This window comes from Phaethon aethereus (genome assembly GCF_964289735.1).
Source record: "Phaethon aethereus genome assembly, chromosome: 1".
In the NCBI taxonomy this organism is placed as follows: domain Eukaryota; kingdom Metazoa; phylum Chordata; class Aves; order Phaethontiformes; family Phaethontidae; genus Phaethon; species Phaethon aethereus.
Genome location: NC_138575.1, coordinates 220,819,417 through 220,844,655, shown reverse-complemented (window position 1 = coordinate 220,844,655; position 25,239 = coordinate 220,819,417). Strand labels below are relative to the sequence as shown.

Below are 25,239 nucleotides of genomic sequence, written 5' to 3'. Positions count from 1 at the left end.
TGTGCAGCAGGAGAAGTGAGGGATCTTACTGTTCTCAGCAACTATCTAAACAGTGGCTGTAGAGAAGATCATGGAGCTGGGCAAGAGGGAATGGACACAAGCTGTATCAGGGGAAATTCCAGTTAGATAGTAGGCAAGTTACTCCCCATGAGGGTGGTCAAACCCTGCAGCAGGACCCAGTGTTCCTCAACAAGGCCAAGTGCAGGGTCCTGCACCTGGGTCGGGGCAGCCCCCGGTATCAGCACAGGCTGGGGGTGACGGGATGGAGAGCAGCCCCATGGAGAAGGACTTGGGGGTCCTGGTAGATGAAAAGCTGGACAGGAGCTGGCAATGTGCGCTCGCAGCCCAGAAGACAACCGTGTCCTGGGCTGCCCCCAAAGCCGCGTGGCCAGCGGGGTGAGGGAGGGGATTCTGCCCCTCTGCTCCGCTCTGGGGAGACCCCCCTGCAGTGCTGTGTCCAGCTCCGGAGCCCTCGGCACAGGAGAGACATGGACCTGCTGGAGCGGGGCCAGAGGAGGCCCCAGCAACGCTCCGAGGGCTGGAACAGCTCTGCTGGGAGGACAGGCTGGGAGAGCTGGGGTGGGGTTCAGCCTGGAGCAGAGAAGCTCCGGGGAGACCTTCCTGCAGCTGCCAGGGCTGAGAGGGGCTGAGAAGAAAGATGGGGACAGACTTTTTAGCAGGGCCTGTAGCAACAGGACAAGGGGTAATGGTTTTAAACTAAAAGAGGGAAGATTCAGACTAGATCTAAGGCAGAACTTTTTGACACTGAGGGTGGTGAAACCCTGTCCCAGGTTGCCTAGAGAGGTGGTAGATGTCCCATCCCTGGAACCATCCCAGGTCAGGCTGGACGGGGCTCTGAGCAACCTGCTCGAGTTGGGGATGTCCCTGCTCATGGCAGGGGGTTGGACTAGATGGCCTTGAAAGGTCCCTTCCCACCCAAACTATTATACGATTCTGTGACCCAGAGGAGGGTGGGAATTTCCATCCTTGGAGACATTCAGACCTTGTTGGGACATTGTCCTGAGCAGCCTGACCTGAGCTGGCCCTGTTTGAGTAGGACTTTAGAGCAGAGCCTGCCAGAGGTCCCTTGCTGCCTCAGTTACTTTATCTTTAATTGTTTATTGGGATCTGCATTTGATCTTTGACACTGATCAGAGCTAATGAGCTCAAAATCAGCTGTGATGGAAAACTGTTCACGTTTATAGTACGCAAGTCGCTGTTTTAAGGACTATGCATTCACATACCATGAGTTATTAATGCAATTTTATAACTTCACTGTAGGAACTGAAGTATTGTGCACATTGACAAAATGCTCCAGCTGATATTTGTTCTTGTTTATCCTCAGTTCCTAGTTCTAATGGGTGCAGCTGGGAGATGTAGTCATCTTTCATCTTCAGAGATGATTTAATAACTTGAAGAAGATTTTCTTTCGTGTGTTCGAATGAGGTCCAAACGGGTAATCTGGAAATGAAGAATCAATTTTTCCTTTGTATTCACTGGATAAATGTTAGCTCGCCTCCTTTCTGCTCTAAGCTAATACTGATAAATGCCTGCAGGAAACTGATTCTTGAAAATGTCAGATAATAGTGTAGTGACGACTCATTAATAAACTCTTCATTGTACCTGGGAGTGAATTTAAATGACCTGAAAACACACTCAAGTCATGGTGGTGCTCCAGTTGGAGTCCAGCTCTTGTATTTGCTCTTGAGGTAGAGAGCAGTTTTTTAGGACTGCATGGCCTTGATCCTTCAAACAGAATCCATTCCTTTGCTAAAGGCAGGTGCCTGGGCTGATGGATAATTAGGGCCACAAGGACAGTGTGCACTGCAGGAAAATAAAGTACATTTTCTTTCTTGCTACATTTGTGCGTTTGAGGGCCTGGATGTCTCTGTGAATGCCGTCTGAAAGGAAAGCTTTCAGCACGGAGATTTACAGTGTCTTGCGGGGAAATGATAAATATCTTGTGGTGGGGAGATGAGATGCATCCTATAGGTTTCTTGGCTGCTCTGGTTAATTCAGCTTAGCTCTTTTGAAAGCTCTGTGTTTAAACTGGTAAGTACTTTCTTCTTGGGTGAAGGCTTGAATTTAAAAGTAGTGATGGGAGATGAAATGTTTAGTCGTGTAGTGATGGGGCCAAGAACAGAGAAAGGATTCAGGGAGACCTCACCATAGCCCAAGGGAAGCCAGTGGGCATCTGGACATCTGATCTGTGTGGAGCTATGAAGGTACTAACGTAACTTGTTTGAACTTACTACTTGCTCTAGTGGTTTTGATGTACTTCTAACAAAATTGAGTGACCCTGGTTTGCTCTGGGATGATGTCCTTGGAATTGTAAGCTGATCTGATCAGGGTGCATTAAATCAACCAAACCGTTTAAAATATCTGTTGGGTAGATCATAGTGCTGGCAGGGCAGGACTAATGTAGGATGGTTTTGTCCAACTATGGATGTGACCTGTAACAGGGAGAAGACTGAAGTCAACAGAGTATGGACCCAAGGCTGAGTTTGTGTGCAAATAAAAACCAAATGAGATCGGTAGCTAGGGTTACCAGGCTGTCATTTGCTCCTGTCCTCAGCATGTCACATCACCCCTCCAGACTTGTGTTTTTTCTCCTTTGACTTTTCCATATTGCTCAGTTTGCAGCTGCAATTGTTCCAGCAGCATCGTTGGAAAGGTGGAAGTAGAGAAAGATGCCTGTTTTTTTGTGTATGTGATCAGATCCACATGTTGTTATTCTCCATCTGTTGTGCGTGTCCTGACTGAAGAGCTGCCAGGTTTTGGGAGAGCCGTTGAGTCTCCCTCCTCTTTCCTCTGGTCAGAAATTCCAGCCTCAAGATGAGATGCCCTTCAGCAAGAAATTGCTTTAAAATGATATATTTCCTATAAAAAGTTTCTGTTTTTCACAACTGGAATTTTTCTGACAAACAAAAAAGGGGGGGAAGACATTGTCTAAAAGCTTCTTCCTACTCTAGTTTGATTTTTATTTACTTATTTAATTATTTTTAATGAATGAACAGGAGGTTTACTGTGTTCAGGAAACGGAGAATAGGTAAGGTCCACCGCAAAGACTGAAAGCCATGAATTCCCAGAGGCACTTTGGCTTGAACAAGAGCCCTCTTCATCTCGGATGACTGGCAGTTCCAGAAACCAGTCTATCCCTTCAATTGCTCCTTCATTTCTAGCTGGGGAGCACAAGCTATGCTGGGAGCGGTTCTCCAGCAAGCACGTCTGCTGCCTTGCATGGCCCATCGTGGTCCTGGATCGAATAATGATATTTGCAGGGATGCTGGAGGCAAACTGAAAGTTGAGATTGTTTAGCACCCCTTGTACACAAAGTTATTGTGAAAATCCTCTCCAGTCATGAGGACTGGAGGTGGAACATGTTTCTATTAATTTTGATGGAAAGAGACCCATGGGTTGGATGGTGGGGAGATATTCACATTATGTAGTTGTAGGTGTTCAAAGGTGGTTTCAGAAGCTCTTTACTTAGCCAAAAAAGAGGGCCAGCTTCCTCCAGAGCAAATTTAGATCATTTAATTGAAACCTTTGTTTGAAGCAAACCTCTGGTTGACTGTATATGGAGACCAATATAGCCTCACACATGCGTAGATACCTATAGCTACTCTGGACAAGAATTATTAAATACACGTGCTATTTTTTCGGTGTGGACTGACTTCCTTCCACATTTTTTCAGTAGCTGGTTATATTTATTAGAAACAGGCTTAATGTCTCTGATCACAGAAACCTCTGACCATAACACAGATCTTATCAGCATGTGAAACGGAAAAATAATTTTAACTAACTTGTTAGGTTGGATTACTCTGCACAACGTTTATTATAACTCAGTGTTAGTGTGGAGAAGTGAGTCAGATGTTTTTATGGCTCTGGTTTGCACTGATCCTTTCCAAACATGGGACCATAAAGCCCTCTGGTTTTGGATTTGGAAAGCCAACTATTTGAAGAGGAAGGTTGAAAAAAGATGTGTTTAAAAGGAGGAAGGGGATCTCTGAACAGTTTGGCAGAATAAACCTCAGCTCTGCTTGAAGCAGCAACGAGACGCGGAAGGAGTCTGCTCTGCCAATAACATTTAATGACGAGTGATTTCCTGGTGCAGTGTGAAATATAAATTAACAGCTGAGAAGAATGCAGGATTGAAAGGGAACTTGGTTTATCCCCTTCCCTGAAATAATGAATCTAGCGATAAAAGAGTTTTTGGTTCAAAGCCAGAATGCAGGGAAGGGAGTTGGAGTTTTTCTATTGATTTTAGTGGGCTCCTCTGATCTTTTTTGCTGCCCTTCAGCCTCCCTGCCGTCACGCTGCCTTTCCGGTCGGTAGCAAAAGCTACCTGTCTCTTCTGTCCTTCAAGTGGAGGTTGGGTCTTCACATAGTGGTCTGTGGTGAAGGGCTTTTGTTCTTTTTTTTTTTTTTTTCCTTGCTCTGTGGTGTAGGGTTTTTGGCATCTCTTTGTAAATGTTAGTGATGATCTTTCTTGGTTTGGGGCCCTCCAGGCTAAGGGAGCTTTAAGTCTGAAGGGAATCAATAGTCGTTTTTTTCTCTTTTTTTTTTTTTTCATTTTGCTGTTTAAGCCACTCTTTCGAAGAACGGTCTTCTGTTTTATTGACTATTGTTAAAAGACCAAGGCACCTGCAGAGCCAACTCACTTGAATTGTGAATGCAGGTTTATTCTTCCTGTCTTTTAAGCCCCCTTATGCTCTTGGTGAAAGGTTTTCATGGGGCGTTGTGAAAAAGAATATTAGTGTACCTCGCTTGCTGCGCTTCTCTAAACTTCTTCCACAAAACTGTATGTTGTTTCCTCTGACTGGTCTCAGTGGTGGCTTAGTGTAGAGCTGTTATCATTTTCTGACTTCTAGTCTTTTAAAGAAAATATCTTTTAATCAAGAAATCTGTTTTGTTGTGCATCTTCTCACTTCCAAGCAGCCACATGCTCATCCCTATATTTAAAGGCCCTTTAGGTGAAATCTTGCTCACTGTTGTTTCAGCTGCTCTGGGAGAGCTTTACAGACTTACTGCCACAGAGGGTTTGGTGTTAAGTGTCTGTGCAGTCCTCACAGTTGGATGTGTATCAAAAGTAGGACTGTAAAAAAAAAAAAAAAAAAGTCTGTTTCCATCGGTGAGCTGCCATGATTAACTACAGAGGTATGAGCCGGGGTAGTCACACCATTACAGCCGTGGCGTGTGACTTCTTCACTGGAAAGCTTCTAGGGATGCACAAGTTGGAAGGGACCCAACTTCTCCTACGCCGACTGCTGGGCCATTGTTTGCTATGAGCTAATCCATGTAGGAAAGGAGCCCTTAATCCATCCAGCATTGGCATTTCCTCTTACCCATTCATAGTTCAAAGCAGGCTTCTCTCTTTCCAATTCATTTTGAAACTCTATGTTGCTTCTGGATGCCAGGGAGGATGCTGGAGGCGGTGGGTTTACTTCAGAGTGGCTCCTGCAGCTCTATCCCAAGGCCAGGAGATGTAGGCACATCTCAAGAATGTCCCTGCTGCTCACTTGGGATGAGCTGGCAGAGGTCTCCAGCAACCACCGCAGGTGGAGGAGGGCATTTCAGGACTAGCGTCAACTGGGGTGACTCCAGCAACTTCAGGGAAGCTAAATGTTTATGCTCTGCTTCATCCATAGGCTGCCAGCAAATTAACTGGCTCTAGCCCTGGCTTTTCTTGGCTTTAACGGAGCAGACCTTGGAGCCAAGACAACCTCCTCCTCCGGCTGGGTGCGGAGGAGGAGCGAGGGGGGCAGCTTAGCTCATTGCACAGCATTTCAGTGACCTTTGGGAATATACTTAGTAGTAAATAAGCAATTTAATGTGATCTCACAACATGTTGTACCCCCCTGTTTTGCTTGTGTGCCCCAGACAAGGCTTGGGACACACTTTCTAATAGCTTAATTATTAAAAAAATATTTAAACCTCAAGAAGAGAGGCACAGGTAAATGCAATGATAGCCACTTCTGATCAATGAAGTCTCACTCTGGGAGATCTTGATTTTAAGATCTTAATTGTTCCTTCTCTGTTCTGAGTTCAAATCACATTCTGTTCAGATCCTGATGCTGTGCTGATCTGCTTTTTAGGAGAATAATGGCCAATTTGGTGATCTAAAGGCTTCATGAAAGGTTCATCAAGTAAATTATCAGATTTAATGGGCATGGTTCTGGTCGCTCTAGAACAGCACAGAACTGAGTTTTGTTCACCCCGTAATTCAGCAGGGAGTAGCTGTGGTAGACAAATGTGAGTTAGCTCTGTGCGTGGCTAGTTTTGGGCAAGGATCATTTTTCAGTGACAGCCAGGGTACCTTCTCTAAAGAAACTTTTCAAAAAGCATGGGTTGGTTGACAAATTTCTTTGGTTTACAAATAGTGTCACACTAAGATGTCAGGTCAGGCTGGACGGGGCTCTGAGCAACCTGCTCTAGTTGAAGATGTCCCTGCTCATGGCAGGGGGTTGGACTAGATGGCCTTGAAAGGTCCCTTCCAAGCCAAAGTATTCTATGATTCTATTCTGTGATTCTACGTCTTCCAGCAATATGTGCAATCATCTAGAATGTAGAAATGGGTGAGAAATCTCATCGTTTCTAACATAAGATTTGACTAAATTGAAATAGTCCCTGTAGGAGGGGTAGGTGGGAGTGTGTATGTAGATGAACTTCATAATATCTTCTACAGATTTTACGGGAAATAAAATAATCTTCCTGAGCCTCTCTGCTTTCCTGTGCCACCGGTGCCAGGTGTTAAATAATGCTGTGACCTTCATCTGTCTTAAGGAGTGGCAGCAAGGGAGGCTGGCACAGACTTCAGTTAACCAAAACTAATCTCCAAAGTGAAAAAAAAGTCTTCTGTCCTCTGTGATGTGAATTTCAGGGCTGTTTCTAACAAGTGAGATTAAAACTTGCAGCGTGAGAGCAGGTAAAATGTATGAGCCACCTTCACAGTTGAATCACAAACTGGCTCCTTCTGTGGCAATTTCATTTAATTTGTTTTTTTTTTTGCCATCATCCTTTACTCTGGAGTTGTTTATGTCGCCACCTGATATAGGGTGGGGATTGGGGATGCGCAGAAGTGGTGCAGAGTGTGGATGAAATGCTGATCTTCTGTTTGTTTGTTTTTAAGGACTCTGTGACTTAAAAAAAAAAAAAAATCACTGACAAACTGCAACTTGGTAACCTGTCTCAGTCTTCAGTTGTTGCCTTTTGGGGCTCTTCTGATTATGTCTGTAGATAGTCTTGGAGTAAGAAATCTTACCCCCATTGCCAGAACTGGCCCCACAATAGACCTGAGTTCACAAGCACAGTGGTATGTGCAAGATGCCTGTTTTTGAAAGTGCTTCTGCAGTGCAAAATCTTCAACTTGTGCCTGACTCTCACTTCAAAGTCACTTCTCTTTAATTGATACTCCATCCTTTTTTGGGCTGTGGCCATCCCAGTGGATGTGCTCTGCGAAGGCTTAGTCCATCTACCAGTTGGCTTTTTGGGGGTTAACTGAATGCATGGTATGTGTCCTCCCTGGCCATTTAGCTGGAGGAAAAAAGGTGACTCTTCATTTAATGCTTTCTTTTAAAATTAAATGTAGGTATAATGAGATTGATACTGTTTTGTACCATTCCGTAAGACATCATAGCTACATCTCTGTTAGCAAGTGGTGTGGGTCAAGAGAAGATGTTTGTGGAAGGACATAGTTGATGCTGAGATCCTGACACCCATGGTAGAAGCATTTTGAAGGTGGTGGTGTGGTCATTTAGCACTAGCTCTAATCTGGTCCTGTGGACTGAGTGCCCATTGGTGGTTGACATGCATTGGGTTCGCTCCTGGAGCACATCTTCTGGTTTAGCTTCACCCAAAGCCCTTCAGTCATGTGAACCAGAATGCAGGACAAAAGGGTGAGCTACTTCCAAAATACATCCTGACAGGAATGAAGGTGCTAATACAGATGTGCTTGGTCAAGTTCATTTGCAGGACAATATACTGAGTGCTGTGTGAGCTGCACATGGTTAAGCTCAATGTCAGTAATTGATAGCTAGTGAGCATGTCCATCTTATTCCTGTAGGAAGAGGGAGAAACCAAAAGGGAAGGGTGCCGAAGGGAAAGTTTTCTAGAACAACTGCCAAAAATGTTAGTGCTGAGTTGTTTATAAAATCTCACGGAGTTGAAGATGTGGACATTTTTTCAAGCACCTTCAGACTTTCTGGTGGTTCTGCCTGAGTTTCTGTAGGTGAAGTGGCACCGTTTCCTCCGCCTACTTGTGGCTGTGATTGGGATGACATGATTTTAAGTCTTTATTTTTGGCAGTAGAGGCTTGAAGCTGTTGCACATTGCAGATTTCACCTTGCTTTAAAGCATGTGGGAGCTTGCAAAGTAGGGGCCTCTAAAGCTCTTCTGATGAGGGGCTGTTTGAGGGAGGTTGTAGAGGACCCAGGCTAAATCCAAAAAATTGTGCATGTAGGTCAGATTCATGTAGGTTCAGGTCAGTTTGTGCTGAATAGCATCAGTGGGGCTGGGAAGATGTTCCCTTTTCTTCTGAAAGCCCACCCAGAACTGTGCTTGAACTCACTGAACTATGTCAACCCTTGAAGAATTTGACTGGGTTTTCACAAAATCAGCCCTGCAAATATATCTGGCAAGTGCACCATCAAGGACAGACCAGAAATAGCTTTTGGAGCGTTTGACACAGGCTATGCTACTTGCATGGAAATGAGGGGGGAAGAAAAAAAAAAAAAAAAGCCCAAATGTGTTCTGAAATGTTTTCCTTGGCTTGTTTGTCACATCAGTGTCATCCAGTGCATGAATACTGGCCAAGCTTATCCCATAATGACCTTTAAAGAGCTGGAGGATTTTTTTTTTTGTAGCAACATTGGTCCTCAGCACTTGAGACACTTTAAACCTCACTTGCCTTGCAAAGACCTGTCCAGTTAACCAATTCAGCAGTGTTGCTGATAGGTGCAAGGAGGTGTTAGACCCAAATGGAGAGGAAAAAACCAGTAAACAATAGGGAAAGTGAGATCTGAAAGCTTGGAAATCTGCAGACTGGAAGGCATCCAGGAGAAAATAGTCATAGTCTGCCAAAAAGGTTAGTGATTGCTTTCTCCTGGGGAATCTCGGTGGGATGGAGCGTAAGCGTGAATGGGTTTTGGTTTGGGTGTTTATATAATATTGCATGGGTGGATTTTAATCTGAAACTTTTTGGTGGAAAAGGTTTGGCTTGGTTGTGCAGTGGTGGTCGGTATGGAGGAGGTTCATTGTGGAGAGATGCAACATCTCTCCACTGCTGCTGCTTTTGGGACTGGGGAAGACTGGTGTTGGCTATGGAGCTGATGTAAATGCTGTGCCTGGCATCCTGCTACCAAAGGTAGGGCGTTTTGGGGGAAAATTCCCATTCCAGCCTCAGTGCTTTCCCTCCAGGAGCCCAGCTGTACATGTAGGTGCAGATCTGTGCATGAGGCGAGGAGCGATAGTCTCTAAGCTCATGGCAGAGCAGTTTGGCCACATGGCTTTGAATGTACTCAGTAGTTGCATTGTAGAAGTCCCCTCATACCTCCTCCTGGTCCCTCCTGGCCCATTGATCTGGACCACAAAGTCCCGCATGAGAATTAGACACCTGAGGTTTGATCCAAGTTGGATGACAAACTTGGGCTGAGTTGAAGAAAAGATTTAACCATGACCCCTGTCCAAGAATTTGGAGGTTCTAACAGAAAACATAATTTTTGGCACAGCAAAAATTAAATAATTCCAACCCTTTTTATTTCTTTCTTTTTCTTTTGGCACTTTTTATGAGACAGAGAATACAAGGAAGAGCTGTATCACAAGATTGGTATCCAGGGTGACGCGTGATGAAACAGTCAATACATGGTCAAGTAAATAGCTTCAGCCCTTAAGATGGAGAGGGAAGGCAGAGAATAGTAGTGTTTCTTATATCACCAAAACTGTGTTTATACTGGTTACATTGTTTTGCATAATTGAAAAGCCATGAGACAGTTCACTAGAGAAAGGGGCATTTTCAGAAGAGATTCATGCTGTGCTCAGGGTCTAGAAGGAAATTAGAGTAGTAGAGTTGCTCATACACTTTTTCGTTTTCCATCCCTTCTTGCTCATTCTGAGAACAGAAGATTTATTTGAATATTTTCCATAAAGAATTTCTTTCAGTGTTTTGTTCTGAACAGACTGGATGCTAGTTGAAACAGAAACACGTGTGAATTATTTAATGCCTGCAGAGTAAAACCAACAAGGAGCATGTGGAAATGGTGCTGGTTAGGGACGGTTTTCTTGCAACACTGTTCTCTTCATGGATGTTCTTGTGGTTTAGGATTTTACCCATGCTATTGAAGTGGGGCACTGAACAGATGTTTTTGGTTTTTTTTTTTTGAGGAGCGGTGTAGTATTTGCAACATTCATCAAAACTGAATGTCGGTGCAGATCTCTTCCAGCCGATGCTGGTGTGGTCTCTCCTCCTGCCGTATTATTTGCAAAGCACTTGCATATGTGGTGGTGGTGGGAATAAATGTTGCGGATGGGTGGTTTGGCTCTGCAGGATCTGAGTGCCCTGGGGGAAGGAGTTCATATGTCTGTGTAGTAGTAGCATCTCTAACCTGCTGTCTACTCTTTGCTGTGTGATAACTACTTGGTTATTTAGGCTGAACCCATGGGTAAGTAAGATGCCATTTTGCATCTCTCACTTGTGAATGGAAAAGTTAATTAAACAATTGTCTCAAACCCAACCAAAACAAACAAACAAAAAAACTCCAACCAAACAAAACACCCAGCTCTGTATCTAGAAATGCTCCCTCATTCCACATGCCCCGAGAGCTGCAGAAATGCTGTCCCAGCCCTACATAAGATATATCTGCGTAAGTGACTGCCCAGAGCTGGGGATGAGGGGTGGATCTTCCACCTCCCCAGGGGAGAAAGGTCTGAAACGTGCCCTTGGAAATGTCTCGTTACTTCATCCAACCTCAGTAGCCTTTAGATGAGATGTGGGACAAGATGGGGCACTGGCTCTGAAATGGGATAGTGTTAACACTGGCTTCTCTTTCCATCTGCAGTGGGAGCGCCTCTGGTTCCTTATCCTCACCTCATCCTTCTTCCTGACCCTGGTCTGGTTTTACTTCTGGTGGGAAGTTCACAATGACTACAATGAAATCAACTGGTGAGTAGAGTTTCCCTGTTGTGGAGGGGCAAGCCCGTAACAAATTTGGCTACCATCATATGCCTCTAAGAACTGTTTGACACTGGATTGGATGCATTTGGGTCCTTCAGATGGACTTGTAAATGACAGTAAATAGAAAGTGAGACTGAAGGAGAGCTTCTTCTGTGTGTCTGCAATGTAGTGTCCTCGCGTCTCCATTGCGAGGCTGTAACGGAGGTTGGGGTAGGTGTGCTCCCTGGTTAACAGCACGCAAAAACAAAGGTGGAGCTGAAATCATGCAGAGTATTTTGGCGTTTGTTTGTTTGTTTCTATGGTTGGATGTTTTTGGAAGTGGCTGAGCGATCTGGCTGAAACTTTCCACAAAATATAAATGACAAAAATTCAGCCTGAAGCAGACACAGGTGTGGAAAATTTTGCGAAGTTGGAAGGAGCAGAAAACAAGCTTTCCAGTGGGATGTCGTGGGAAGTTTGGGGTGTTGCCAGCTCCCCCCAGTACTGGAAATTATTATTCTTTTTACTATCTCAGCAGCATCTTAAAACATTTTGACAGTACCTTGGACTCTCTAACCAAACCGCTTCGACATCATCATCTTGTCAAAGATAATATGTAAACTGTATTTTAAAACACAGTGGGCAGTTGATCCCTTAAATAAATTGCCTGCTTTAAATGCTGAAGTTGTGTGAGGGAGTTTACTAACTTAATGACGTGAGCTGTGTCCTCCCAGGAGTGTGGTTTTTCTCTTTGCTCAAACCCACACTTTGAGAACTGAAACCATCACCATTGCTCCTGATTATTTATAATACTAGCATGAAAAAATGCATTTTTTTTGTTTTTGTGTTAAGGCTATTTGGGAACTCCCCTTTCTTTCAACTTATACCTTCAGTACAGAACATAAACGCTCCTAGTCTGCTCCAGTGCAAAGCTAAATCTGCCTTAAGGGGTTAAAAAAAGAATGGATGCAAGAGGTATTTGGGCTTTAAAATGGCCACACACGTCACTTCCAGACCAAAGCCCCTTCCCCTGCCATGCAACCCAGTGGGTACAAGACGCCAGAAGCAATTCTGGATTTGACAGCACTGGAAAAGCAAGCCCTCTTGTGCACAACACTCATGGAAGAGACTCTGGATGCAAAATAGCAGGGCTACATCTGTTCAAGTGCTGCTCTTCATCACTGAAAATGGGTCAGTGCTTTGTATGTGCCGTAACCCCAATTAGATCCCTGCTCCGCTCACTGGCACCAGAGGTTGGGGAGAGCAGCAGGGTTTCTGAAAAACAGCCTGAAATACTGCGGAAAGGCTGGGAGGGAGGATGATAACATGGGGCGAGGTTTTAATTACAGCCACACCGGTTCCAGGCAGAGGGGGAACAATTTCCACTAGATCCATTCAGGCTGAGCCTGGCCCTCTTCCCTCCCGGTGCAGATGTGTGGGCTCCATTAAAACAGAACGGTCATTAGGGAAAAATTCCCAGACAGATGGGGTGTAAAGGAGAAGAAAACATCATTTTGGTCCCAACAGGGTGGTGAGCCTGTTGCTCACAAGACACAGTGAGGTCCTGGCTCTTGGAGACTCCATCTTTGCTGTTCCTCAGTGGCTATCGCTTCTGGGCCTTGTTTGTGGACAATATTTCTTTGATACTTGTTCCTGTTGTCTCTCTCTTCTCTGCTGATTTATTTGTAAGCCATGACCTCTCTCAGACTAGAGGAAGGGCTCTTTGGGGCAAACACCATCTCTGCACAGGACCTAGAAGACCGAGCTGCTGGCAGGGGCTCCCTGGAGACACTGGGATGAAGAATTGCTGTCACTTTGGTGTGATGAGCTGCTGAGCTTGTTACTGCCCTCTGAAGCTCACTCTCGTGATCTCTCCTTCCTCACATTGTGTGGAGGCAACTACACTCAAGCTCTTCAGACTGTCCCACCACAGCAGGTGAAGAAACACTGGAGACATCAGGTCCATCCAGCCCCTTAAAGGAGGACTATTGCCAGCATTAGACCAGGTTGACTGAAGCCTTGAAACCCCAAGGATGAAGACTCGTCCCCTCTCTGTCTTCTTACAGCACTGCATGACAGTCTGGGAGCAGATTTTCCAACCCAAATCTCTAAGGGCCGTTTCTCCTTGTGACAGTGTCTGTCGCTCTTGAAGAGTTTGATTTCATCATCTTCATAACTGTTTGTCAGACAGCGTAGGCAGCAATTAGATTATCTTACAGCCTCTTATCTGTGAGTCCAAACAGGACTTCCTCAAGCTTTCCTAGTAAGCTAATTTCCCTGGGTGCCTCACCATCTTGGTTTGGTAGTTGTCCGTTAGACCCCCTCCACATCCTCCTTCAACATGGAGGCCAAAAACAGGGCCCTGTGATGCTGCTGCCGCCTTGCCAATGCTGAGCAGAAGGGAAAGCAACTTCCCTTGGTCTGCTGGCAACACTTCTCTTAATGCCACCCAGTATGTGGTTTGACTCACAGTGGAGGTACTCTGACTCATTCAACCTCATGTCCTCCGTAACCCCAGGTCCTTCTTGGCTGGGTTATTAGCGTGCAAATGTAAAGCCTCGTTATTCTAGTTGAAACTATGATGCGCTGTAGTCTATCTCTTCTGTGTTCTTTTGGCTAAAAGGGTACTTGAAACCTGAATTCTTTAGGATGTTCTTCGTTGCCTAACACGTATGTGCAGAGCGTTGCTAAATGCTGCTGAGCAGCTACCAGAGGTAACTTAAGAGGTAGCAGAAACCTAGACATGAGCATAGCAAACCCTACCTGCAGGTCAGGCAGCATGTTTGGGCTCCAGCAGTGGATACACTTGTCGATGTAAAACCAAACTGACCTAACTAAACTGTGGCAGTGATAGGGCTTACCCACATAAATGTGGGTGTTTGGCCTTTAAACTTGTAAAGACTTAAGGGGTTATTTTGGGATTGAAATGGGCTTTAGACAGAGTAGGCAAAACTATAGCCCAGCATGTAGTGCTACAGGCTTTTAATATCTCTTCTGCGAGGCTGAATATGCAATGAGGTCCTTGACAGTGAAAGGGCTTTGTACCTCTTAAATTTAAGTAATTTATTTTTTTTTAATTTATTGCTTTGGGCATTTCCCTCTTTGGTGTCTATGCTTAATTGCTTTGTACCTCAGATCTCCAGTGTGCAAGCGATGTACTGCAACAGAAAACTCAACATTGGTTAATGAAGGATATGGGACACATAATTTGTGAACCTGGCTGTGTTCCCTCTAGAACAGGACTATAAATGCAAGTTTGTGTAGGAAATTTTTTCTTCCTTAGTTCTGAAGAAGGCTCATCTGGTTCATAACTACCATGGAAACAGCATTTTAAAACAGTCATTTGCACATCAAGTGAAGACCTGATGCTATCAGAAGGCCACTTGAAGGGACATCAGACCAAAAACTTAGATGTACTGAAGCTGAGCTAAGGAAGCTTTTGGTGGTGGCATGAACAAAGACTTCAGAGGAGAGCTCTTTTCTTTCTTCCCTTTTTTTTTAGTAACAGCAGCATGTCTGAATCCCTCAAGATCCCTTTTGTTATGGCTCTTTGAATCCCTAAGCAGAACCTGGACATGGGTCATGTTTGAGCCCAAGGGTGTTCTCTCCAGATCCTACGTGGGAGCTTTACTCCTGGACAGAATAGATGTGTCAGTTCAGAGTTTGTGGCTGATGAATGATGCTGGATTTGAGTGTTGGGGAGGAGGTTGAGTCTTTGACCTGCTTGCACACAGCATTTGTCTGTTGTAACCAAAAAAGGCAACAAAATCCCCTGGATCCTCGCCTTGGTCAGTTCATTGAATAAGTAGGGCCGAGGAAGGCTAGTGGGACCATATGACCTGAGCCCCATGTTGTCAGATGTTGAAGGCCAATGTCTATTGTGTTATGTGCTTCTTTCCTACAGTGAGGAGTGAGCAGTACCACTGCATCATCCAGCCTTGTAACTGTCTTGTCCTTGCTGTACCAGAGCATTTGCATGGAGATAAAAATAGCCCAAATCCAAGTTAACTTAATGATGTTTTTTCTAAAAATCCACTGGGAAAAGCTTTAATCCAGATAAGGCTTGAACTCTGGGAAGCTGCAAGGAGAGTTCTGGGATTTGGGTGCCCCTCTCCTGCTGTGGTGGGGCCTGGGTGCCCTTCAGCATTGCAGGCCAGGGAAGGTAGTTGACTGAGTCTATCTTGTGTCTTGCTGTGGCTTTGTTGTAATGTGCTTTAATGACTCTAATCTGAGTCCAGGGAAGTTTTACTGGGAATCATATTGCTATTTAAATGCAAATTTGACATTTGAGACCCACTGCTCGGCAGAAGGGACGGTTGTCCCTTACCGTGCTGCTGCTGTGAATAATGGTCTGCTTTGCCTGGTGCTCCCCTTCATAAAGCTTTTGTTGCCCACTGGCTTTATGACAGTGATGAGGAGACGCAAGATGCTGAGCTGAACCTGCCCTCTGAAATACAGGGCTGGAAAACCTGATAACTGAGAGTGGGGAAGATACCTGGGTAAATAGAGGAGAGGAGGGAAGAAAATCAGCTTCAGCAGGAGGATGAAGCCTACCTCTTTGCCTGTTGGTTGGAGAGGTGCTGGGGGAAGAGCACCGCAATCCCAACAGCTAAAGCAGGCATTGAATGTGGGTTTCTCTGTTTTTAGAGCAGTGCTGTAGCCACTAGGCTATTGGAAAAACATGTGGCTTCTATGCTTTTGTGCTGCTAAGCCTCGATGAGATGGCAGCTGTTCTGCATGTGTGCAGCGAAACTGTGGGAAATTCACCGCTGAGTGATGGCCTAGAGGAACTAAAGCTGGTTTGGAGATGTATATGCTTTGGAGATATACCTGTAGGATGTCATCTGTACCTCAGCATTACTCTAAACTTGCTTCAGTCCCTGCTCTGATCATCCAGTGCACCAGGAAATGGCCTCAAGCTGTGCCAGGGGAGGTTTAGACTCAATATTAGGAAAAATTTCTTTACTGAGAGGGTGATCAAACATTGGAATGGGCTGCTCCGGGAGGTGGTGGAGCCACTATCACTGAACGTGTTCAAAAAACATGTAGACGTGGTACTTCAGGGCATGGTGGTGTTGGGTTGACGGCTGGATTTGATGATCTTAAAGGTCTTTTCCAACCTTAATGATTCTGTGATCCTGCGACATTGCTGCTGCCTCTTGCCAAGGTTGGATCACGGAGCCATTGAATGGCCTGTCTCTTACTTAGAACTTTAAGGTAAATGGAAGGACAGGACAAGGGAACCCACTGAGTCAAAAATCCCCACAGGCATCCTTCAGGCTGGGCAGATGGCATCCTTCAGTCAGTTGAAGATGAGAAGGTCAGAAGGATGCAGCTCCTTTAGCCAGCCCCGTTTTGGGAAGTCCTGAGTCCAACTCCTGACAGTATCCACTCTTGCGGGACTGGACCTTCTCTACAGTCCGTTAGAATAAGAGACTGTCTCCACTAGGTACAGGAGAGCCAACTTCTTCCGTCACCTCATCCCTCTGCAAAGAGTTTGCGCTTTGAATATATAGCACAGCTACGCAATCAACATTCATTTTCTTCCACGGTCCTTAATGCTATCTCTATATTGTATTTATTAGTCTATGAGAACATGGGACAGCGTTGGATCTATTGTTTAGGCAAACACCACCACATGTGGGGATACTTTTCTCTTGTTTGTAAGGAATATTCTTTTGAAAACTCAAGCCCTGGTCCTGTATGATTTTTAGTTTTTAATTTTAATTTCCCATGAAGGATCAACTCTCAAACCCTGGGTTTTGTTTCAGAGTGACTTGTGCTTTTTGCTGCCTATCTCTCGTCTGTACAGTGGGAACAGAATGACACATTTTCTAAAGTTTTGTCTCATCCTACTGACGTTGCTATGGTGTTGAATCTCTTCTTAATCTGTACTTCACACGTATCTTTCAGGTTTTTATATAACCGAATGGGATATTGGAGTGACTGGTCCATTCCAATACTTGTAACAACTGCTGCTGGCTTTACGTACATTACAGTGTTACTGGTGAGTAGAATAAAATGCCATTTCCTAGAGGTTTGTGCGTTTGTTTTAAAAGAGGCATGAACTTCTCAGTCTACCTACAACTTGAGCAGTTTTCCTTTCAGAGGTGATTTTTCTGTCCCTCCCTCTCTCTCTCTTAGCCTTAAGTTGCCTAAAATAAACAGAAAGTGAAAAATGTGTGGTCTTTGACCTCAGATGATGAAGAGCAAAGATAGAGACACTGATACTGGTGGTACGGTTGGCCTGAGGGGAAATGCAGCTTTTGTTTCCCTTAGTGTGTCCCCAACCCCACTTTGTTCTCTCTGCTAATCACATGTGCAAACTGTTTCCCCTCATCCCAGGGTACTGGGACCTTCAAGGGGTGTCCACTCAGGTAGCATGCTGGTACCTGGCCCCATGTGGTCAGTGCCTCCTGCAGTCCCGGGAGCTGTGCACCCATGGACCAGACTCTCACCTCCCTGCCTCTTGAAGGTCAAACTCTTTCCCTCCACATCCTTGGCTTTGGAGAGGATCTGTCTCTACAGATGAGCTAGGTGTTGTCTGCTGGACCATCCGCACCCCAGCCCTGCTTTCTGCCCTGGCTTGTTTTGGTTATCTTTTTGCGTGGTGGTGTGGTCCTGCACATGCAAACACTTAATGGTTGTGATGTGCCATTGTCTGACTCTTGATTTCTTCTTCCCAGATACTAGCACTATGTCACATAGCTGTGGGACAGCAAATGAACCTGCACTGGCTTCACAAGGTAAATGGCTCTTCTCATCTTGGAAAGGAGCAGGATCTCAATAAAACAGGAGTCTAAGGAGCGTGGGGTGTATGCGGTACTTGCTTTTGTGTTGTTTTTGGGAAAAGCATAAACTTTAGATATCTGTGGTGCATGTGTCCATCTCAGAGGTCTGAGTCAAAGCCTGGGGACAACTTTGTTGGTAAAATGCTTTGGGGTACCTGCTGACAGGGGACTCACTTCTGGAGTTTGAGAAAGACAGTCATTAGAGCAGCCTGACTTTGGTCTCGGCTCAGGGTGCTACTCTGTTATGAACAGCTCTGGCACTCCTTTCTATGCTGAGCCCAGCCCTAGAGGAGAGGCTGAGCAGAAGTGAAGCTGTTCACGAGCGTCTTGGAGGAACTGACTGTAGTAAAGCCTTGGGAGAAGATGTAGGTGTTAAAACTGGGGGTGTGCAATGTGCAGGTTGTGGTTTGCTGGAACCCAAGGAGGTCCTGATTTGTACGTAAAGCAGTTTGAAAAAAATTTGTAGTGAAATGTAAGAGAAGATGCAGATCTGGTGTTTGGAGCACAGAAGGGGAGGGGAAGGGTATGTAGCAAGCTGCGGGGGGAGAGAGTGCCAAAGAAAATGGCTTGGCAGGATTCAGCTGTGACTGGCAATCTGCTAGTAGGTGACTGAGGGACCAGTCCTGAACCTGCCGATAGAGAGTTCCTCCTGAAATTGGTTGTTCTGCATGTGACAAGGTCTTGCAGGATCAGAGCCTGAGCAGATGTACTACCCCCCCAGGACAGGTTGAGCACAGACCTCCCCCCCTCTTTTTTTCTTTTTTTTTTTTTTTTTTTTGTTAGAAAAGATGCTTCCTCAGGAGCAGGGGATGTAATGCAAAGAGGGGGTGGAGGCTGTCTGACTGCTGCTGGAAAATAAATTGTTGATTCTTGCGCCTGACATATGTTTCTTCATCGAGGGAAAATGGTATTTTTCAGACATGCTCCAGATGGCTGGTGGGTTTGAATGAGTAAATCTAGAAGAGGAATGTGTTGGTGGAGATCAGTTAGTTCTTGCCTACAGAAACCCGCCCTTCCTTCCCTTCTTCCAAAAAAGTCCACCTTTTGTCACAACTAAGACGTGTTGCTCTGTCTCTCTTTCCTTCCCCACACCTCCCTCGGTTTTCTAAGGGGGTTGAGATTAGAGGCTGGATTAAGTTAATATTCTTCTTTCTGCAACCATGCTGAATTACCTTCAAATATAGCTTAAGCATGTAGGAAAGGCTAGTAGGTACAAATAGCATGATTCCTTCCAGTTTTCTCCTGTAATCCCGCAAAAAGAGCTGTAAGCCAAGTTGGAGATGCGTGGTGGAGGGTAAGAAGCAATAAACTGGAGCTGATGGGAGGAGGAAATGGTGAAATGGAGATACGCTTGTGTCCTGACGCCTCTGTGCCGCACAGGGCAAGCGGCATCAAGGGGAATTAGGGCTGTACTGCAGAAATCTAGTTGACAGTCTTCTGTTGCTGCTGGATTTGGACTTCAGTTTTGGGGGATAGAAAATGGATGAAAAGTAGATCCAATCCAGGTCGTATGCTGGTGTTACCCTCTGGTAACGGGATGGGGGAGCGGAGCGACTATTGCGTGCCAGGCCCCATGGCAAAGTGCAATTGTCCACATGCATTGCTTTGTGCTTTATTAATTCAGAGTCCTTAATGAGGAAAAATCTTGAAATAGTGTGGCTTGCCATTACAGCTGGCCGGGAGGTATCTTTTAAATAGACAAGTGAATCCCACCCTTCCTTGGATGTGTAGCGATGGGTTGGTTAGGGTTAGCAGGTGGCTTGAATGCAGCCTCTTGGCTCGGGGATCCTCTTCAACCTGGGGCAGCTGGATCTCTTGGCCCCTTCTGCTGCCCATGTTCATGTTCCCCAAAAGCTGGAGGCTCAGGGTAAGCCACTGCTGTCCTGTGGACACCTCTTGTGCTGTTGGCATGCCTGTCTGTGGGCAGCCAGGAGAGGGGCAGCAGGTGGGAACTGAGGGATAAAGTAGAAAAAGAAATCCTGTCCTTATGAACAAAAGTGATTTCTGTAAATGTTGGGAACGTGGGGTTTTTATTTGCTTGTCTAAGGCATTGAGTAAATCTGAAATCAGTCTAGAGATGTCCTGTGCAACCTAGATGGTTAGTTCACTGTTATGTGTCTGTTGGCCTTTTCTACCCAAGTCTCCCACACATATTTTGGATCTAGACAGTCCATGAGATTGGGACTCAGAGCAGCAGCATCCTTTTAATCCAGCAGGCATGCAGTACAGCAGAGCCTGAGATACCAGACGGAGAGGCGGAGAATGGTGAACTATTTTTGACAGACAGCCCAGATTTTATGTCTTTATAGCTGGCGTTATTTCTATGTCAGTTTTTGACGGTTTGAACTTTTTACCTTCAAAATGGAGGTGACATGTTCGTTTTTGACCGCTTTGCTCAGGCTTCTGAATGCTTCCGCGTGGAGGGAGAGGGATGCTGGGGGCAGGTGGCTGATGGACTGTGTCTTGTTCTGCCATCTCTGTCATTGAGTGCCTCTTCTCAAGCTGCAATATCTGTTATAACTGCTGTGTCAACATGGCTTGGATGCTGACTGCACAGCTGTTGCTATTTCAGACCCAGGTGAAGTCACATCCATGTACAAAGTTGTGCTGAACCATCTCGGAGATGATTGCTTAGTGATGGGCATGCACAGCCCTGCTTGCACACGTGTTCACCCTTTACTGAAGTGCAATGTTCGTTGTCTGTTGGGTGTGTTCAAGGTTTATCCCCGCACAGAAGCGTTGGAGAGTCAAGTTGAGCAAAGTCCGCCAACACCCCACAGCGCTGGTGCATCATAGGCTGCTGCAGCAGGGCCAGAGGAATCCAGGATCGTCTCCTGAAGTTGCCTGGCAGGACCCAGTCTGTATTCAGGCTGTTTCTGATCCAGTTTGTTGGCAAGGCAAATCACCTGATCGTTCCATACCTTTGGCCACTGAAGAAAGTGAGAGATCACCCATGAGATGTGCCCTCCTGGATCTATTTATCCCAGTACTGTACCTCCAATAGTGGAAAAGGGGAGGTTGTGCTAGGACAGCAGCCAAGCTCAACCTCTTTCCTTGTGGGTCCTAAGGCTGGTTATTTTAGGCCCTTTATTATATACAAAAGTTTTCTCTCTCCCAATCTGTAAAAATTCCATGATAATAAGCTCCAGTTTGTAAATACTTGTATTTGTTGCAGATTGGCCTGATGACAACCTTGATAACTACTGTGGTGACCATGTCATCGATAGCACAGCTTTGGGATGACGAATGGGAGATGGTATTTATTTCACTGCAAGTAAGTTGCCTGCAAGGATGCTTCTCTGGGTGGGCAAAGGGGTCAGTGCGGCTATTTTGTGTCTCTGCTGGATAAAGCCCTGTCTTGACGTTTGTCACTCCCAGTATTGAAATCCTGGCAATGAGCAAATTTGCAGCAAAACTCCCATGGGGTCCTCAGGGCCCCCATATCACTTTGTCTCCATCTCCTGGGCTCTTTCTTTTAAACTCAAACCATGGCTTGGCTGCAGAGTCAGAGGTGGAAAATACTGAGCCTGGGTGTGACTCAGAATTGCTGGAGGGACAGGGCAATTCCTCCTCTTGGTTTGGCTAGCAATGCTCTGGACGTTGGTGTCTGCGCCTGGAGCATCATGCACTTCCCAGTCCTATGGGAGGAGTACTCTCGTTTGTTTTTACATTGCACATACACGTATACATATCTAAAAATAATGCAACTTCTGTGCTCTAGTCCTGTTTTAAGAAAGACTTGTGGTACACTGCAGGGCTATATAAATATAAGAGGAAAATAGTTAGAAACTGTTAATTTCTTGATAGACCTGCTCGCTATTCCTTTTTTCTCTCTTCCTTAAAAAGGAGTCCAAAAAATATTTTTCCCATGAAAGGCTTGAGAGGTTTTACTGGTGATCACTGCTGTATATTTGGGAGTAAGAAAACACATGCAAATACAGGGGGAAAAAAATAGCATTCACACAAGTGACTAACATTTCTCAGAAATTCTTCCCTTCTCTTGTGTTTTAAAGATTTAGGCAGGCAATTGGAGAACAGAAGCGTGACTCAGACGATCCATCTCAAACTTTCTCTTGTGGTGATACACCATGGTGATACAGAGTCCAGTGTGTTCATAGAATCACAGAATAGTTTGGGTTGGAAGGGACCTTTAAAGGTCATCTACTCCACTCCTCTGCCATGAGCAGGGACATCCCCAACTAGAGCAGGGTGCTCAGAGCCCCGTCCAGCCTGACCTGGGATGTTTCCAGGGATGGGGCATCCACTACCTCTCTGGGCAACCTGGGCCAGGGTTTCACCACACTCAGTGTCAAAAAGTTCTGCCTTAGATCTAGTCTGAATCTCCCCTCTTTTAGTTTAAAACCGTTACCCCTTGTCCTATTGCTACAGGCCCTGCTAAAAAATCAGTCCCCATCTTTCTCCTCAGCCCCTCTCAGCCCTGGCAGCTGCAGGAAGGTCTCCCCGGAGCCTTCTCTGCCCCAGGCTGAGCCCCCCCAGCTCTCCCAGCCTGTCCTCCCAGCAGAGCTGTTCCAGCCCTCGGAGCGTTGCTGGGGCCTCCTCTGGCCCCGCTCCAGCAGGTCCATGCCTCTCCTGTGCCGAGGGCTCCGGAGCTGGACGCAGCACTGCAGGGGGGTCTCCCCAGAGCGGGGCAGAGGGGCAGAATCCCCTCCCTCACCCTGCTGGCCACGCGGCTTTGGGGGCAGCCCAGGGCACGGTTGGCTTCTGGGCTGCGAGTGCGTATTGCCGGCTCCTGTCCAGCTTTTCGCTCACCAGGACCCCCGAGTCCTTCTCCATGGGGCTGCTCTCCATCCCTTCACCTGACCCAGGTTCAGGACCCTGCCCTTGGCCTTGTTGAACCTCATGAGGTTCCCATGGGCCCATTCCTTGAGCTTGTCCAGGTCCCTCTGGATGGCATCCTGTCCCTCAGGTGTGTCAACCGCACCAATCAACTTGGTGTCATTTGCAAACTGGCTGAGGGTGCCCTCGATCCCACTGTCTGTGTCACTGTTGAAGAGTGCTTGTCCCAGTATGGACCCCTGAGGGACACCACTTGTCACCGATCTCCATCTGGACATTGAGCTGTTGACCAGTGTTCAACTAGACAACAAGGAATTTAAAACTTGGTGGCACCGAGAGCCTTACTTAAATTTGCATGGTGTGTAAGGAGGCCTTTTCCAAATATCTGTGTTAGTGGGTGAGCTCTTCCCCAAGAAGGGGGTTAGAGCTTTCCTGTTTTGACTTCACCATGGCCTAAGTGCCAAAGGCAACGGTAGGGTTTGGAAGAAGATATGGCCAAAGCAGATGCAAGAGCCTGATGTAGGAATGATGTGAAATCCAACTGGAAACAGAGTGGTCTGACGTGCTATGAAGCCTGCAAGATCAATGAATTTGCGAGGCTGATGGGGTGCTGTAATGATTTTTTCCTCTCCTGTTCTTGTGTCCTGCAGGCCACAGCCCCTTTCCTGCACATAGGGGCGCTTGCGGCGGTCACGGCCCTGTCGTGGTTGATAGCAGGGCAGTTTGCACGAACGGAGAAAGCCAGTGAGTACCACTCGTGTCCTTACATAGTGGTCAGGGGCTGGTGGGTGGCTGTCAGGGTGTTGCGTCCTCCCATTGTGAATCATCTGGCAGGAGGCAGTGCTGGTTCCTTCCCAGGGCTCAGCAGCCTCCAGCTCATCTGTGCTGGGAAGGTGGATGCTCTCCTAGAGTAACCTGGCTGTAACTGGAGTAGGTAAATCTCATCTGGGGATGCATCCAGATCCCATGGATGCTTGTGGTCGGAAGTGCACCAGGGCTGGAGGTGAAAGGGCTATTTTCAGTGATGCAATGAATAAGAGCATCCAGACTTCCATCAGTCTACGTTAGAAAACATAAACGCACCCTCCACAGCTAACGTGCAGTGTTCTTCTCTGGATCTCGGGAGCACTTCTCCCTTCCCGCAGCTCCTTGGCTCTTGATCACCTCCATTTCTAGGTGGATCTGGCTTTTAAAAGCCTTCATGGACTTGTCATTTTTCATGGTTAGGTGCTGCCTTAAATGCATGTTGAGACACGGTCAAAGGTCTAAGGGAGCAGAGTGGTGAAGGACACACTGAACCCAGCTCTTGTTGACGGTTCTGTCCACTGAAATAAGCTCTTCTGTGCATCTCCCCTGTCCCACCTCATTGCCAGGGGCTCTCCAAAGCCTGAGATGTTCCTCCAGGTTTTCTTGTGAAATAATTTGATCCTTCTGTGCCCTCAGAAGTGCTTTTCTTCAGGACGTTCATGGATGTTCTCAGACATTTGTGGCAGCTCCAGAAAAATGATTTTAATTGGTATTTAACCTGCAGCAAAATACAAGCCCTGGAAGGATTTGGCAGCACTTGTGACAGATTTCCAAGAAGTGGGAGTTAAGAATGAGGAAACGGTGTCTGAAGATGGAAAGATGTTGATATCCAGAGAGACCTTTCAAAGAAAGAATTGCTCTGCCTTAATTTATAAATATGCCAATAAAGCTGTATCTGGTGGCTCTTAAATACGTCCTAGCATGTAATTAGGCTGCCAGTTGAGGGAGGATTTGTGGTTACACCTAGAGCAGAGACTGCATGTGCTCCTTCTGAATTCCTCATGCTTTTTCTCTTGTAGTCAAGATCCCTGAAAATGGCTTTTTGTTTGTTTGTGTTTAATAAGCCAGGAAGCCATTTTCCTTCTCTTTTTCTGCTCCTGGGTTGGGTTTTGTTTGTTTGTTTTTAGGGAAGAACATTCATCTCTTCTGTACCATTGGATCTTAAAGTTATTTCAGGGTCATTTTACTTGTGAAAGGTACCTTACCTGGAGGAGTTTACAGATTTTTTTGGTACAGATATGTTTGACATGGTGGTGTTAAAAATGGAAGAGTAGAATTAAAATCTCTCTGAGAACCTACAGTTGCTTGTAATGGGAAAATAAGATTTCACTCACTAATAATAATCTTTCAGAAATAACTGGTGCAGCTGCAGCCATTGGTGCAACAATCTGCTCTTGTCACGTCTTTGAGGCTTGTGACAATTTTCAGCAACTGGCTTTTCTGAGCAAATTTACACTTTGTTTGTTTGTTTGCTTGTTCACCCAGTGCTACTTTTTCTGAACCTGGAGAAATAGAAGTTTCTTGAATAGCTACAGTGTTTTAAAAGGTAGTAACTTGTTTTCAAAGCTTGCTTCTGAGGTCGGATAGAAAACATTGGACTCAAAGCAGCCCTGGAAGCCTTGAGTGGCAAATGGCAGCGTGAGAAACATGCTCTTCCAGGAGCCCACCCTAGGCTAGAGTGGTCACTAAGAGCAGGAG

At 45.9% G+C, this 25,239-nt stretch overlaps 1 protein-coding gene across 1 annotated transcript in view; it reads left to right on the top strand.

The window, feature by feature from the left end:
- The window catches only part of GDPD5 (glycerophosphodiester phosphodiesterase domain containing 5), a gene marked incomplete at its 3' end in the record, with an annotated part of 114,025 nt that overhangs the window by 53,317 nt on the left and 35,469 nt on the right, over positions 1–25,239 (top strand). The window contains exons 2-6 of the mRNA XM_082013344.1: positions 11,052–11,155; positions 17,060–17,153; positions 17,833–17,892; positions 21,113–21,211; positions 23,385–23,478. Of these exons, the coding sequence (XP_081869470.1) occupies positions 11,052–11,155; positions 17,060–17,153; positions 17,833–17,892; positions 21,113–21,211; positions 23,385–23,478 (451 nt within the window). The remainder of the gene's footprint in view (positions 1–11,051; positions 11,156–17,059; positions 17,154–17,832; positions 17,893–21,112; positions 21,212–23,384; positions 23,479–25,239) is intronic.